Genomic DNA, 14,382 nt, shown 5'->3' with positions numbered 1-14,382 from the left:
ATTTTCCCACACTGTTTTTCTGTTCTGGACCTATCATATATCCTTAATGCCCTGACAAATTTTCTTCTTGTATGCTTGGGTCAAGGAGAAATAAACTAACACCAAAAAAATGATTAGCTCGGCAGAAAGGCTACCTTGCATCATGCCTTACAAAATAATAAAAATTAGTTAAGTCATAAAATATATTCCATGATCTGCATTACCATGGTCAGCTACCTCTACCAGAAATCATATGTCACAGATGTCAGTGCCGAAGGCTACTGTTAAAAATTCACCTCCTACATTAGGTCTAATATAAAATGCATCACATTTTACAGCCAGCTCTTTTGGGTGATTCTATGCTGTTGAGATTCTTAACAATAAATCTCAAATTAATTACCCTGTAATGTATGAGAATAAAAATCCTACAAATTAGTCACTCCGTCTTAGTAGCTATGTCCTTGTAACCTCTGTCTGCAAATGTTACCGGTATTTCCTTTTCTTATAACTGCAAGATTACATTAGTTCACAAGTCCCAGTTATTCTAGTAAACCTGGTTAGAACCACATAGAAAAGAGAGGCCCAAATTAGACATGATTGTGATAGATCTGTCTTCAAATATGGGCTGGCCTCAATAGTGGAAAACACTTGATTTATAACGCAAAAGGGACACATGGGTGGGGGATACTGAACATCAAACCCTGGGAGACCTTTCCTCCAAACATGCTCAAATAGTAAAAGTGATCCTGGCTGAAAGAAAAAGTCATTGGGGGTTAAGTGAGGCCAAGGTTCAGAATCACCCAACTGCATACCATTCTGGTGCTTTAAATCTACCGGTAACTCCTCAGTTTATATTGTTACAAAGGTGGCACGCCAACCCCCAAACTCTGCTGAGTGGTAGCTAGATTACAGGGGGTTACAGGCGCTCACCATGGGTTTGAGTTTCTGTTGAGAATCAAGATGCGGCAGAAAAATATGATTTATTCACATATTTATATCTGAATTTGGATGGAGGGACTTCAGATCTTACAGCATGGTCATCTCAAGAGGGGTTTGTTTCCCACAGCACTGCAATACTGGACTCTCCCAGCCTGCCTTCAGCCAGTCTATCGACATAGATCTGCCTTTGCTCTCCTTCCCAGCACACCTCTTGCCCAAATAACTCCTCCTCATCCATCTGCTATTCCAAACCTAGTTTTTTAGAGGAACATTTTTCCTGTGAGCACAACCTGCCCCCTCCCTGTCATCTTAGCAACTCCTGTCTGCCCAAGGATTCCTCTTGGATGTGGGTCATCAACACCTTTTGTCATGTTCTAGCCCAGGCAAGGCCCTTGCTTGGAAAGGAAGCTTAGCCTGTATTTTTCCACTGGCCTGGAATCTTCCCTTCAGTAGTACAAATATTAACTAGATTCTGACATTCATTAATTTCCTGGGTTTAGGGGGGTCTCCCCCCCCCAAAAAAAATTTATGACAATATATAACTGGTTTACATCAACATCAAAAGTCTTGCAGGCTTAGGTTGGATCAGAGGTTACTAGTGATAATCAAAGCAAGAGCAATGCCTCCCCCTTCTCCTAATTCTCATATGTCATGAATCAAGAAACTCTGCAGAGACCAAATCCAATTCAGAAATCTCTATAGACAGTTCAGATGTCTCAGAAAAAAACCCAGTGCATGAGGACACAAGATGGGAAATGATGTAGGACAGGGGTCAGCAAACTTTTTCAGCCGTGGGCTGTCCCTCAGACCTTGGGGGTGGGGGGGGCAGACTATATGTTGGGGGGTGGGAAATGAAGTAATTCCTATGCCCCACAAATAACCCAGAGATGCATTTTAAATAAAAACACACATTCTACTCATGTAAAAACACGCTGATTCCTGGACCGTCCGCGGGCCAGATTTAGAAGGCAATTGGGCCGGATCTGGCCCCCGGACCTTAGTTTGCCTACCCATGATGTAGGAGGACTGGCAGGAGCAGAGAACTAGATCCTAACAAATGTGAACCAATCCTACACAAGATAAACACGTTAAAGTAGATATTACACTGGGCAGTTAACTGAGAAATGCAAGACAAGTGTGTTTACTGAGATGTAAGTCCTACTGAGTTCAATGTGCATTATTGCAGTTTTATGAGCCTCATTGAACTCAGCATGACTTCCGTTTATACAGTCATGCATAAATGCCATATTGAAGTCTCTATTATATCAGACATTTCACAACTTCATATTCCAAAAAAGAAAAAGAGATCAATTTCTCAATAAAAAGGAATGCAACCAAATTTGTAGGGAAAACAAGTTTGTGTCACTCGTACCATGTTCATATGGCGAGAAGGTTCCAGCATCTATGTTAATGTAAGGATCTATTTTGATTGCAGTAACTCGTAAACCGCATGATTTCAAGATGGTGCCTATGCTGCTTGCAATAATTCCTTTACCAATGCCTGAGATGACACCACCAGTTACCAGGATGTACTTCATGGGACAATTATGGATATACTGTGGTAATTGAGCTTGAAATCTAAAAATGAAGAGTTAAAAGTGAACTTATGAAATACTACGAATTTCCCTGTAAAAATAAGAAAAGCTGGAGCTATTTTCAATATGGAAAAGTATTTTTCATGCTTTTCATGGAACTCCCTGTGAAATTTATGTTGTTCTGAAATTCTTCATTGACACCAGAAGACAGCAATATAAATAGGTTCAAGGAAGGACAGAGAAATTCCTAAAGACAGGACCTTCAACATCACCAGCAACAAGGCAGAGTACCCAAGAAGGCACTGTGGTGTTCAGAGTATTCCTAATGACAGGAATCATATCAACAATAAAAAAAATTAGGTGCTAAGTTAATGACAGCTATGCAGCCAAAACTAGGCTAATGAGAAACAAGAGAGAGGGTGCCTCAAAGCTTACTATAGTAGAAAAAAAATCTTTATAACAATAAATGTTAAAGTGGTGGGGATTGCTGAACTTGACTGAGAGCAACAGAATGGAGCATTCTGAAAGAAGGTAGCCATGGTTGGATCCCTAAAATCCTGAACAAGGGAACTCCAAAGGGTCCACTCACAGTACTCTTGTTCTTGTATATGATTTTGCGGAAGGCAAAATACTGAGCTAAATGGACAGTGGTGGAGCATATGCTTTGCTTGCAGAAGGCCTCAAGTCCCTGGCATCTCTGGGAAAAACACTTACCTGGTGGTGTCCTAGGGATCAGCTGCCAATGCCAGGGATGAGGCCCTCCAGATGGGTCCTTCACAGTTTTAATTATCCACCCTTGCAACGAATTATTTATTAACAAATAAATACTTGTTTTGTGGCACAGCACCGCACTTTTTTAAAAAAAGCGGCAAAGCTAAACAACCACGTGCGGCGATTGTACTGTTGGGACACACAGCAACGGCTGGGCCAGTCACAATCTCCCAGGTCAACAGGGTTGTTTGGAGGGCGAACTGCAGAACAATAATAAACGCAATCAACAAATAAACTCGCTCTGGAAGGGACTCTAAAGTGTGGCGTATTAAAAGATCCCCCTTCCCGAGAACTTGAGTGCGGGCGGTAAGTAGCTGAGGAACGGAACCCCGAATCCTGCACCTGTTATCGCCTTTGCGGAGAGGAGGGATCTAAGCAAGGAGGCCCGAAGCTTTGCTTTGCCTGCTCTAGCAACCGACCCCCGAGGAGCCAGCCTTCAGGCCGCCGCCATGGTCGTGGGACGGAGCAACCACTGCGCCCCAGGGGACGGGAGAGGGACTTGGCCGGCGCTCCTCCTCCTGCCGCCACCCCCGCCGCGGGGCCCCTCAGGTGACGCGGGGCCCTCCCGTGGTCGCTCAGGAGAGCCAGCGCGCTCGCCCTGGTGGGGGGAGGCCCGAGAGGCCGCTTACCTACGCCCGGCGCGGTCCGAGAAGCGGCAGCGGCGTCGCAGTCAAGTTCCCCGGCCGTCGCCGCCCCCTCCCCACCGGCCGGTTGCAACGAGACGGCCTCTTTCGCAGGAGCCGTATCCCAAGCGGCCGCTAGAGGGGGGCTCAAAACTCTCAAGCCGAGCCGCTGTTTTTTTCCCCCTCCAGAAAAGGAAAACAGGTCTCCGAGGCGCAGAAGGAATGAGGCGGAATGCGCTCTGCACGCGCACAGAGGCAGCGCCGTTTGCCTCCTATGTCTCCCTTGTTAATAATGACACTCGCTTTCTATCATGCATGCGAGCCGCCAGATTTGTGCACCGTTCGCATGCACAGTGATGAGAAAATCACATCTGTGGGTGACTGAGGCGACGGGTAAGCAGCAAGGAAGGAGGGCTGGTTTCGCACCATAACCAGGTCGTCCCCAAGACCTTCTTCAGCTGCTCCTGCCACTTATGGAGTAGTACCAGTGCCACCACAGGCTGCCTGCCATCTGTGTCGGAGTTTTTTGGCCCACAAAATCAATACATAGGGCCAGCTCAATACATTTTGGCACATGAGGTGAATGACAAAATAGTGCCCCCTCCTCGCCAGGGAAAAAGCAGGAGTGGAATAGAAGTGTATTAAGGCCCATTTTTACAAGAGGCTGAATGATTTGCAAAGACCTAGGAGTCCATAGCAGATGTCTGCTTTATAATATTGTCCCTTGGCCTACACTAAAGGCAAATATATGATTTTTGAAAATTCAGCCACTCAGTTATTACCTTGAGACAGCTGTGGGAACCTGTGGCCATTCAGATACTGTTGGACTCCATCAGCATCAGTCAGCATTGGCAAATGGGAAATATGGGAGTTGGAGTCCAGCCAAAGTTCCCCTCAGCCAGCCAGCCACCCATCCAATGACCCTGGGGGCACTGTTAATATATAGCAACACAATCCTGAATGTTTTATATAGCCAAGAACTAGTTTACTAGGAGCTACTCCCTAGAAAATGTACATAGAGATTGCAACTTTACTAGCATGCATTTTATTCTCCTTTTAAATCTACGGGACTGAAGAGATGGCTGTATCATGTGCTAGTTTATCCTTGGATCTCTTTGGACAAGCTCTGGGACCTAATTATTCCTTTGTGCTTTTCATTATTTGCTTTATTATTATTACTCTTTTGGGGGGCAAAAAAACTCTAGTGTGACAGCCTTGACTAGTCCCTTTAGCATTAGTGCTCCTTAATAGTGTTCAGGATGGGAACTGAAGTTCAGTTAGCTGTATTAAACCACGATTAATAGGATTACTATACTAGTAATCACTGCTGAAAACCTTCAAAAGGGAATCTGCTACAGTAAAAAATGCAAAAGAGTGTGTTGTAATAGCTGAAAGTCTAATAAGGCAGCAGACCAATGCACACCTTAAACAAGTCCCATTGAATTAAGTGGGGCATCCTGAGCAGATAAGCGTAGCGTTGCACCATTACGTATTTATGATGCACACACTTTTGCGGGCTACAGTTCCCTTCATTAAAGCTTATGCCATCATAATGTTAGAGCGCAATCCTCTGCACGTTTGTTTGAAAGTAAATTCCCCGTGCTGTGCCCACGTTAAACGCGAGCTACCCTCATTCTTTCAGGTGCTGCAGCCTGGTTCTTTGTAGGCTCGCCCAAAAATATTGCATTTAAGGCTGGGGTGGGGGTAGGGACTTCCACTACAACATTACTAAATGCAAGGTATAAAAATATCACGCTACGCGTCTCAAAAAATTCTTTTTCAGGAAACAATCTTAACATTGCCGAAGGAAGGAGCTCTTTCGAACAAATGCACACAAGCGGGAGCGTCAAAATAACTACGTATACCCAGCCAATGCCACTTGGAGGAGGTGAGAGGAAGCCTAGAGCGTCGGTGCCCGCGGTGACGCGTCGGGGTGACGTAACTCGGAAGTAGCCGAGCACCTTTTTCCGGAAACAAACAACGTAGCCTTGCTCTCAGGAAGGGGTGCCGTTCCCGTGAAGTCGTTGGAAACGGTTGAAGGGGTGGGGGGTGCGGGGCTTTGGCGCTGCATTAGTAGGCGACGTGCTCGAAGGAGCGGCGTTTCGACACTTATTTAGGATGCTGCGCGGCCTGAGCGGCTGGTTCGGCATGAGCCGGGAAGGTGAGGAAGAAAAGCCGCCTCTCCTCGAAGGGGAAGCCGGAGCTGCTGCCGAGGAGGGAGAAGAGAGGACTGGAGGGGACGCGGCAGTGCGGAGCCAGGAGCAGGTGGAGCTGCAGAAGGACTCGGACCCGCTTCTGAATCAGGCGAAGGGGCTGGGCAGTGAGTGTCTCCCTTGCCCCTCTTTAACGCCCTTCCTCGCGCCCAAACTCCCAAAGCATCCCTGCATGCCAACCCAGCGCCTGTAACTAACCCTCACCCCCGCCCCATGAATGTAGCAAACCAGCTGCTCAGATACCCTCTTCGCAGTTGCTTGGACTTAAGCCCCCCTGGACATGCACTTGCGCAGCGTGGAGCTTCGCAGGAGTGTGCTCACTAGGGATTACTGCCTCCCCAAGTGCGGCTTTTAAAGCAGCCTGTCTTTGGCTTTGGCACAAGGCAAGGTGGATGTGGGGATGTGAATTGTTTCTGAGGGCTGCCAGAAATAAGGCCTGCACATTAGACCACACTGTTCTATGAATTGGAAGAACTGAATGACTGACTCTGTAAGGCCCTAGTAGGTTATCATGCAGCATATCTTAAAGACTTTGTAATAATAATTAAAAAATTATCTTATTTCCAAAAGGTTATCTCTTCAGTTTTGCCACTACTGCCACAAAAAAGATATCTGAGTCGGTTGCTGAAACGGCACAAACTATAAAGAAGTCTGTAGAAGAAGGAAAAATAGAAAATATAATTGACAAGGTAACTTTTCTGCTGTAAATAATTTGTTAATAAATTTAGTATCTGCTCTTGCATGTTCTACTTATATTTAAGACTATTGACATTATGCATTTAGTGCCAATAAAGTGTTTTGATCAAGCACTGTACTCAAGGAAGAAAAACTGAAATGTAAGCCAGACCAGTAGCTAATAAAAACTTGATTGAGCTAATTTAGGAATATTTTAAACACATGAATTGATCAGTACCACTCATTTAAATTTTTATACTTAATAATGCAGTAATATATTCAGGCAAACCAAGCACACACTGGAAATATCCTGGAACAATTGTTAGCAGTTTACAAGAAATATATCAATTTGTGTTGCAAAAAATATTATGTGTTAGGCCAGTATTTGATATTTATGCTGCCTTTTCACAGTTGTTTGTGTTTATCAAAGGTAGTATGCAGGACTGAAAGCAATTAGAAACTTGTTGACACTATAATGTACAGACTGCAGGCACCAAAGCTTGAAACACCAGTCTAGAATGAGAGCCTTTGATGAGTTGTGGTTTTAAAACTACACACAGCGGTAGCAGCCATGATGTGTTATTAGAAATAAGTGTAGTCATGCTTTTTCCAGCAAATATGACATGACAGACCCATATCTGACTATCATTGACTTGTTAAACCTAAAATGTCAATGAACCTTTTCCCAATGACAGAGCTCCTTTTTAGCACAAACAATCAAACCTGAAGGCCTCTAATTAACTATAGCTTCTTGTTTCATCCAAACTAGGAAGCTTTGGTTACCAGATTCCAAGAAACTTGGGATATTAAACTATGTTTAAAATTAAACGTAGTAAGCTATGTTTTAATACCCTGGCCTATTCAAAATGTGGCAGCCATTGCTTCCTGCTGTGGACGAAATGGGAAACTGGTAGGTTTCCTCACACCCGGAAGGATCTGTGTAGATGAGCAAAAGGGCAATACAAATAGATTCCAGTTTTACATGTAAATAAGTTATTGGTAGCAGTCAAGAACCCAAGTAGTCTAGCGATGCTGTTCTATATATAACTTTGTTTTTTCTTATAGACAATTATAGGAGATTTCCAGAAGGAGCAGAAAAAATTTGTTCAAGAGCAGCAAACAAAAAAATCAGGTAATGCATAACAGCGTAATCTTAACCAGGGCTGGGAAGACACAGGGCAATGGAATCCTGCTGCATCTGCAGCCCTGCCAGCCAGGGTGTAAAGGTGTTGGGGTTTTGTTGCAGGCCGGGACAGCACAGGTATTTAGATTGGGTCCCTCTTTGGGAACTGAACCAGCTTTGGATCTAGTGGGTCCATCACAGGTCCTGTCCCACCACTGCAGCGTCCTATTTTGGAGCCTTAATGGTGATTTCTTTTTGCCAGTGGGAATTCCCCTCTGCTTTCTGATAGCACAGCAGAGATCTCTATGGCAGCAAACACATGCACACACACTGCCAGAGGGACACCTGGAGCATCCTAATTCCCTCAGCTAGAAATGAAATTTAGTTGGGAACACATTTCACACAGATCTTGGCAAGAGGCCTTTTTCATTCAAAAATGCCTGCAGTTCACATGTCTTCTACTGAATGTAATATACATATGCTCCCCTTTTCCTTACAGAAGCAGCCATGCCTCCTTGGGTAGACAGCAATGAAGAAGAAACAATTCAGCAACAAATACTGGCATTATCAGCAGTAAGTAGTGTAGTATTGTTTCTGTTTAAGGTGGTTCTTCTTCCTTCTTTTTGCCTACCTAAAACAGGACTTTACATTTTGAGGCATCAATGTGTTAAATAATAAAACTGTTGATGGGATTTAGTGAGATCATGTTAATTGATGGTATAAAGATTTCTTTTATTGAAAGGTGTTTTCCATGTACAGTAATCTGGCAGAGCTGCTTGTGCTGTAAGTTACTTTTCAAAGTAATTGATTGACAAATGCTCTTTGGAAAGAGAAACATAACCTTTTCACTATTATTATTTTGCAAAGGACCGAAGAAACTTCCTGCGTGATCCACCAGCTGGGGTTCAATTTAATTTTGACTTTGATCAGATGTATCCAGTGGCATTGGTAATGCTCCAAGAAGATGAACTTCTGAACAGAATGAGATTTGATCTTGTTCCAAAGCAGTGAGTGATCTGCCTATATTTTCATAAGCTGTTGAACAATTTTTAAAGTCTGAGTAAAAATAGTAGCTTCGTGTAACTTGCAATATTTACTAATATTGTGTTTCCATTTGTATATTAAACTGTGACAATAAATAGTTCATGGTATTCTTATCTGAAATTTAAGTCACAATCTAAACCTGAACATTAAATTATTTCTCAGTGGGGGGGGGGGTGTTTTGTTTTTTGGAAACCTAACTTGGTCTCTAAGGTGCTACTGGAAGGAATTTTTTATGTTTTATTTTGTTTTGCCAAATACTATTATGCCTACCTCTGAGGAATTTTATTTTATCTTTGTCAGAGCTAGTAATAATTTAGTGTAAGCTCATAGCACAACCTTATGCATAACTACTCCAAAAGCAAGTTCCATTTGGTCCAATGGGAATTATTCCTGGCCAAATAGATGTAGGTTTATAGCCATCAGGTTGGATCCAGGTATGCCCACCTGCAAACTCCAATCCAGCAGAGGCTTCCAGTGGAAAAGGAGGAAGAGTGATTTTTGTCATTTCCCCCTTTTTTCATGCCATCTCTCATACTGTTCTGGAAGGTCCTACACCTCTTCCGAGCTACTTTTAGGGGAAGAAACCGAAGCAGAGCTCCTGCTCCATTCATCCTTCCACTATGCATACAGTAAACTCCCATCTTGCATGCATGTTTCATGTTGTATTTATTATATTTTATTGTCTCCAGTGTAAAAGAAGATGTGTTTTGGAGGAATTACTTTTACCGTGTCTCCCTGATTAAGCAGTCTGCACAGCTCACAGCACTGGCTGCACAACAGCAAGCCGTGAGGAAAGAGCAGAATGGCAGCCAAGAGGATAGACAGCTAGCAGGTAGAGATTTGTTTCACTACGTTGGATGGCGACTCCTTTCTCACCTGGCTGACAAATGCACATTCCAGGCTTTCTCCCTCAGTCACTTTTTAAACATTGCTTATGGTGGAAGTTTCATAAATTATTAGCCTTCAACCATTTGAGAACAAGCAAAATAGTTCCAGTATAGTTCCACAGATATTCTTATTGAGGAAGAGAAATCTAAGATACATATTTCCACAATATAGCACAAGTTCAGGACTATAGTTCAGTTACTTCACAGTAGTCAGTTATACTACTTTCTCTGTTAAGAATTAAAAATAGTTTCATGTAAAGAGTTTTGCTCTTCATGAAAGCTGTGCTGCTACCTTTTGGTGGGGATGAAGCCCTAGCCTTTCACCTCAGGAGCTGAACATAGGGGTGCGGATTATCATTGTTCCTTCATTAGCTCTAAGGCTAGGGGGAAGATAGAGTGGTTTGGCCATTGCACTGAAACGAGGAGTGCCTTGAAAGCAAAAAGTCAAACTACCAAGGCTCCAAATTTGGAGCCTGAGGGGGAAGCAGAGTATTATCTCTAATCTCACATTATAGCACAGTATAAGGCAAGGGACAAGGGGATGGGTAGCTCCTGGCAATGATAAAATCTGTTTCAGCTATCGAGGCCAGTCAAGAATTGTGGAATCATGTTCAGACATGTGAATAAGCCATGCATATGCATAGGAACTGCAGCAAGCATAGAATTTGTGCACACACAATCTTTCCCTTCCACAAAAAAGAAAGCAAAGACAATGTGCAAACACTGACCAAAAACCTTCAAACTACATTTTGTTCAACCATAGTTAACAAACCAGAAAATCAAACTTGATAACATGGCTTGTACAGACCAAAATTTTACCTATACATAAAGGGAAGCTGAAGCTTGTTATAAATCAGAACCAGAAACTTTAAATATCCTTGGCGTGAAGAGAGAGGAAGGTGAGGAAGTGTGTGAGTGTATTGTACTTTGTGTGTAATGATAAAACCATGGCTTGTTATGTTTGAGTCACTGTTCACTCAGCCACAACTTAAGCTTTAAATGCTCTTCTAAATTCTATCCTTTCTGTCTTTTTCCTAGAAACTGTGCGACCAAAGACACCACCCGTAGCAATCAAATCTCAGCTAAAGCCTCAAGAGGTAACATTATTCTCCAGTTAAGATTAATATGTGTGTTTACAGCATAACCATTTTTTATTCTTTTAAGTTTTCTAGGTGCATGTTAGTTTGGCAAACTCCAAAATTGCTTCACAAAAAGCCCTTAAACAAATATACTGGAGGAATCAAGAATTTGGGTGAAACAAGGTTTAAAATGGTGGCTGTTTGAGGACCTTCAGAATCCTGAGCAAAGGAGGTCACCCTTTTAATCAAGTGATTGCCTATGATTGGAAAGTTCTAGCTGAGCAGCTAAAGTGCAGTTTTCCCTTCCCCAACCCTGTATCACAGCACTTTGCTTCCTCTCTTTGGGAAACTTTGCACTTTACTATGGTTGATTCAAGTATTTTATTTATACCGTTAATGCCAGATGTGGGATGGGATAGTGGAAAGGAATAGTGCAAGGGCATAGCTCAGTGCTGAATTTTTCAGCTGGAAAACAAAGGTAGCTGTTTTTGTAATGCTGGCCAACACCAAGTATGAGGAACCTTTGACCCTCCAGATGTTGCAGGACCTTCGTGCACACTGCCCAGGCTTGCACCCTGGGGAGGTCACTTCAGTGCTGCTAACGGTTTGACTTCATCCCCAGAGTCACACTCCATTGTCTCTTGAGAAAGATGGATGCCAACAACCGCTCCCAATGTCTGCTGGAACTGATGGAGTTGTAGCTTAGCAACATGTGGAGGGCCAGAGATTCTCCACATCTGACTTGTGCTTTCTGCTGCATTGCATATCTTCTAAGAAAGTAATACAGAAGGAAAATGAGGGCAAAAGACTTTGTCTATCCCTTCTATCTGCCATGGTGATTCTCATGAAGATAAGCTATTTTACAAATTCCTATTAGGCCTTTGTTCTGTGTAGAGATTCTGTGCATGTGACCTCATTGTTTTCCCTTTCACTATAGGGAAACAGTGCATAACATTAAGGAGAAATGTCCATGATATTAGTATATATATATATACTTTTAAATTCCTTCACCATCTCCTATAAATAAGGATTTCCTTCCTTTCTCATCTCCAATTAAGGAGGAAGAAGAAATTTCAACTAGCCCAGGTGTATCAGAATTTGTGAGTGATGCTTTTGATGCATGCAGCTTGAATCGGGAAGATTTGAGGAAAGAGATTGAACAACTTGTACTTGACAAGGGCAAGGAAACAACTACAGTAGAAGGTAAAAAAAAACTTTTTGCAAATTCTGCTCCCACTTGTTATGGGTATATTAAATTTGTAAATATATTCCATGTTTGAATCAAAAATAGCTTTAGAAATATCCCCTTACCCAAAGAGGATAGGCTATCTGAAATAGTAATATTTATGCCTTTATTTGCTTATTTGATTTACCGGTATTTATTTTGTAAGTTTCTATACCACCCTTTATCCAAGGCTCACAGAGTGGTTTATAATAAGCAAAGCTAGAAAGGTGTCTTGTTCTTAACACTGCTCATCTTCCCTGCATTCTTAAGTCTTGAAGTATCTTACCATAATTGTCAACAGCAGTATCCTTTATTTCCTGGATTGTGGCTGAAGCAGTATGCGCAGGAAACTGGTTTTGCAGATTTAGAGTACTTGGATGTCTAGGTTTATAAGAAGTGCATATCGCAAGGAAGAGAACAGGGTTGAAAAGGAAATTTAGATGTCACTAATTTGGGAACAGCTTTTTCATACAACTTACTTCCAAGTAAGGGTTTTATTTCTGTATGTGCTCATGTCTGGCCCTTCCAGTGTATTCTTTCAATTGGCATGCCTTTGCATGTGATTAGATAATCTTGGATACTGGCAATTCCCAAATGCATAGCATTTGGAAGATATTTTAGTCAAAAATATGGCAGTAATTTCTTGATGTACAGGTTTGTTTTCTACACGTTCATGCTTAAGAAAGCTTGGAAATGTGAATGCGAAAGAGAACAGAGTGTAAATTGACAAAGTAGAGAAGTATTTAAACAATTGTGATTTCCCCTTACTTGCAGTTTGAACTGGTACACATCCTTTTGTTGTGTGGGTAGACTTGTCCTTATTAGCAAAATTAGTACTAATTTAGTGCAACATTTATTCAGTCCTGTGACCTGTATACGTTTTGTTTTTAGAAGAAACTGCAGACTGGGAAAAGGAACTTCAACAAGAACTTCAAGAATATGAAGTAGTTGCAGAGTCAGAAAAACGAGATGATAACTGGGACAAAGAAATAGAGGAAATGCTACAAGGAGAAAATTAACCACTTTGCATTAATATTTTTTGGAAACTGATGTGACCATGTTTTTATACTTGCTTCAGAGACTTTTCTAAGGCATAAAATTGCTCTTTGTGAAAGAGAGAAAGAAAGAGAGAGAGAGAAAGGACTCCAGGTGATAGGTAATTGGGTGTAAAAACAGTTCTTTGAAAATACTGTTAATAATCCAGTGGCATGTGAGGCAAGTTTTAAAAGTTAACGAAACAACAAAAGTTGCCGGAAAGTGTTAACTGGATAATCGGAAGTGAATTTTAAAAATAATTTGTGAGCTGCTTTCTGTACTGGGGTAAAAATTGAAAACTTCTAACCATACTCCTACAAGTAATAGGAAGTCATGTTAATATTTTGATCCCTTTGGCTCATTTATAAATATAAGTTCATAATACATCTAGGTATTAGTTCCTTAATACCATATGTTCTCTTAGAAAGTGTTATCAGGCTTTGTCTATAGCTTTTTTTATCTTAGCAGAACCTCGGCACCTGGACATCAAAAGAGGTGAAGGTTTAGAGTGATGATGTGGTGTGGCTAATCAAAAATTCAGTGATTCAATTATCCTCACTTTAGTCACTAGACAGATAAAACAATGACCGCAGAAGATATACATAAATGGCACGTCAACTGGCTCAGGGTTCACTTACTTTATTGGGATTTTTTCACTCCAAGAATAATTGAGCGTTTTAGAAGAAAAACGGTTCAGTTCTTCAGTTTAAGATAAAAGTATCTCTTCATTTAATTGCTAAAATGTATAATATACTTTAGAGTGAAGCATAGGTTAAAAAGTAGAACCAAAGTGTAGCAAGAAATTCAGGCTTGGCCTGTGGGTGTGTTTGAGTAGTGCTATACTCCTAAATGTTAAATGTTTATTAAGGTGTGGGAGGAACACTGTAGTGTAAATAATCAGAAGTCAAAATATGACCACTTTGCATCAAGACAAGACAACACTACAGCTGGATAAAGGGGTCAGAACTGAATGGGAGGTAATATGTTAAATTTAGCAGTGTTGCAGGAGACTACCCATCTAACTTTGGGTCAGTAATTGACTTCTATTGCCTTTGTTTAACATGTAAAGCACTAGGAACTTGATTTTTTGAGGAAACTCCTGGAGAATAAACTGGTTACTAGTAACTGAAATGATGGTTGCTAAAGCATAATGTTAACTTTGGTTGATGTCCAGATGTAAAGAATTAATGAGACATCTTTTCTTACTAATTCCCAAATAAAGATTTCACAGAATCATAAATAAGCTATTGTTTT

General features: G+C 41.7%; 2 protein-coding genes across 10 annotated transcripts in view; one reads left to right on the top strand and one right to left on the bottom strand.

Annotated features, from left to right (window-relative positions):
* The window catches only part of CTPS2 (CTP synthase 2), a 66,864-nt gene that overhangs the window by 51,124 nt on the left and 1,358 nt on the right, over positions 1-14,382 (bottom strand). For 5 of the 9 annotated variants that reach the window (XM_033147348.1, XM_033147347.1, XM_033147349.1 and 2 more), the window contains exon 2: positions 2,291-2,496. The exons of 1 other annotated variant lie outside the window; for it this stretch is intronic. In XM_033147348.1, the coding sequence (XP_033003239.1) occupies positions 2,291-2,496 (206 nt within the window). Of the gene's footprint in view, positions 1-2,290; positions 2,501-3,403; positions 3,419-3,566; positions 3,643-3,853; positions 3,939-14,382 lie in introns of those variants that run through there. 3 more of the 9 variants (XM_033147353.1, XM_033147354.1, XM_033147355.1) reach the window with 3 other exon arrangements.
* SYAP1 (synapse associated protein 1) lies at positions 5,801-13,534 on the top strand. The gene is made up of 9 exons (XM_033147357.1): positions 5,801-6,167; positions 6,631-6,749; positions 7,801-7,867; positions 8,358-8,431; positions 8,726-8,865; positions 9,592-9,734; positions 10,828-10,886; positions 11,927-12,071; positions 12,985-13,534. Exons 1-9 carry the CDS (start codon positions 5,966-5,968, stop codon positions 13,110-13,112), a joined length of 1,077 nt encoding a protein of 358 aa, XP_033003248.1. The 5' UTR covers positions 5,801-5,965; the 3' UTR covers positions 13,113-13,534.

Source organism: Lacerta agilis, chromosome 4 (assembly GCF_009819535.1).
Source record: "Lacerta agilis isolate rLacAgi1 chromosome 4, rLacAgi1.pri, whole genome shotgun sequence".
NCBI lineage: Eukaryota > Metazoa > Chordata > Lepidosauria > Squamata > Lacertidae > Lacerta > Lacerta agilis.
The sequence above is the reverse complement of the archived record's forward strand: the minus strand, read 5'-3'. Positions and strand labels throughout refer to the sequence as shown.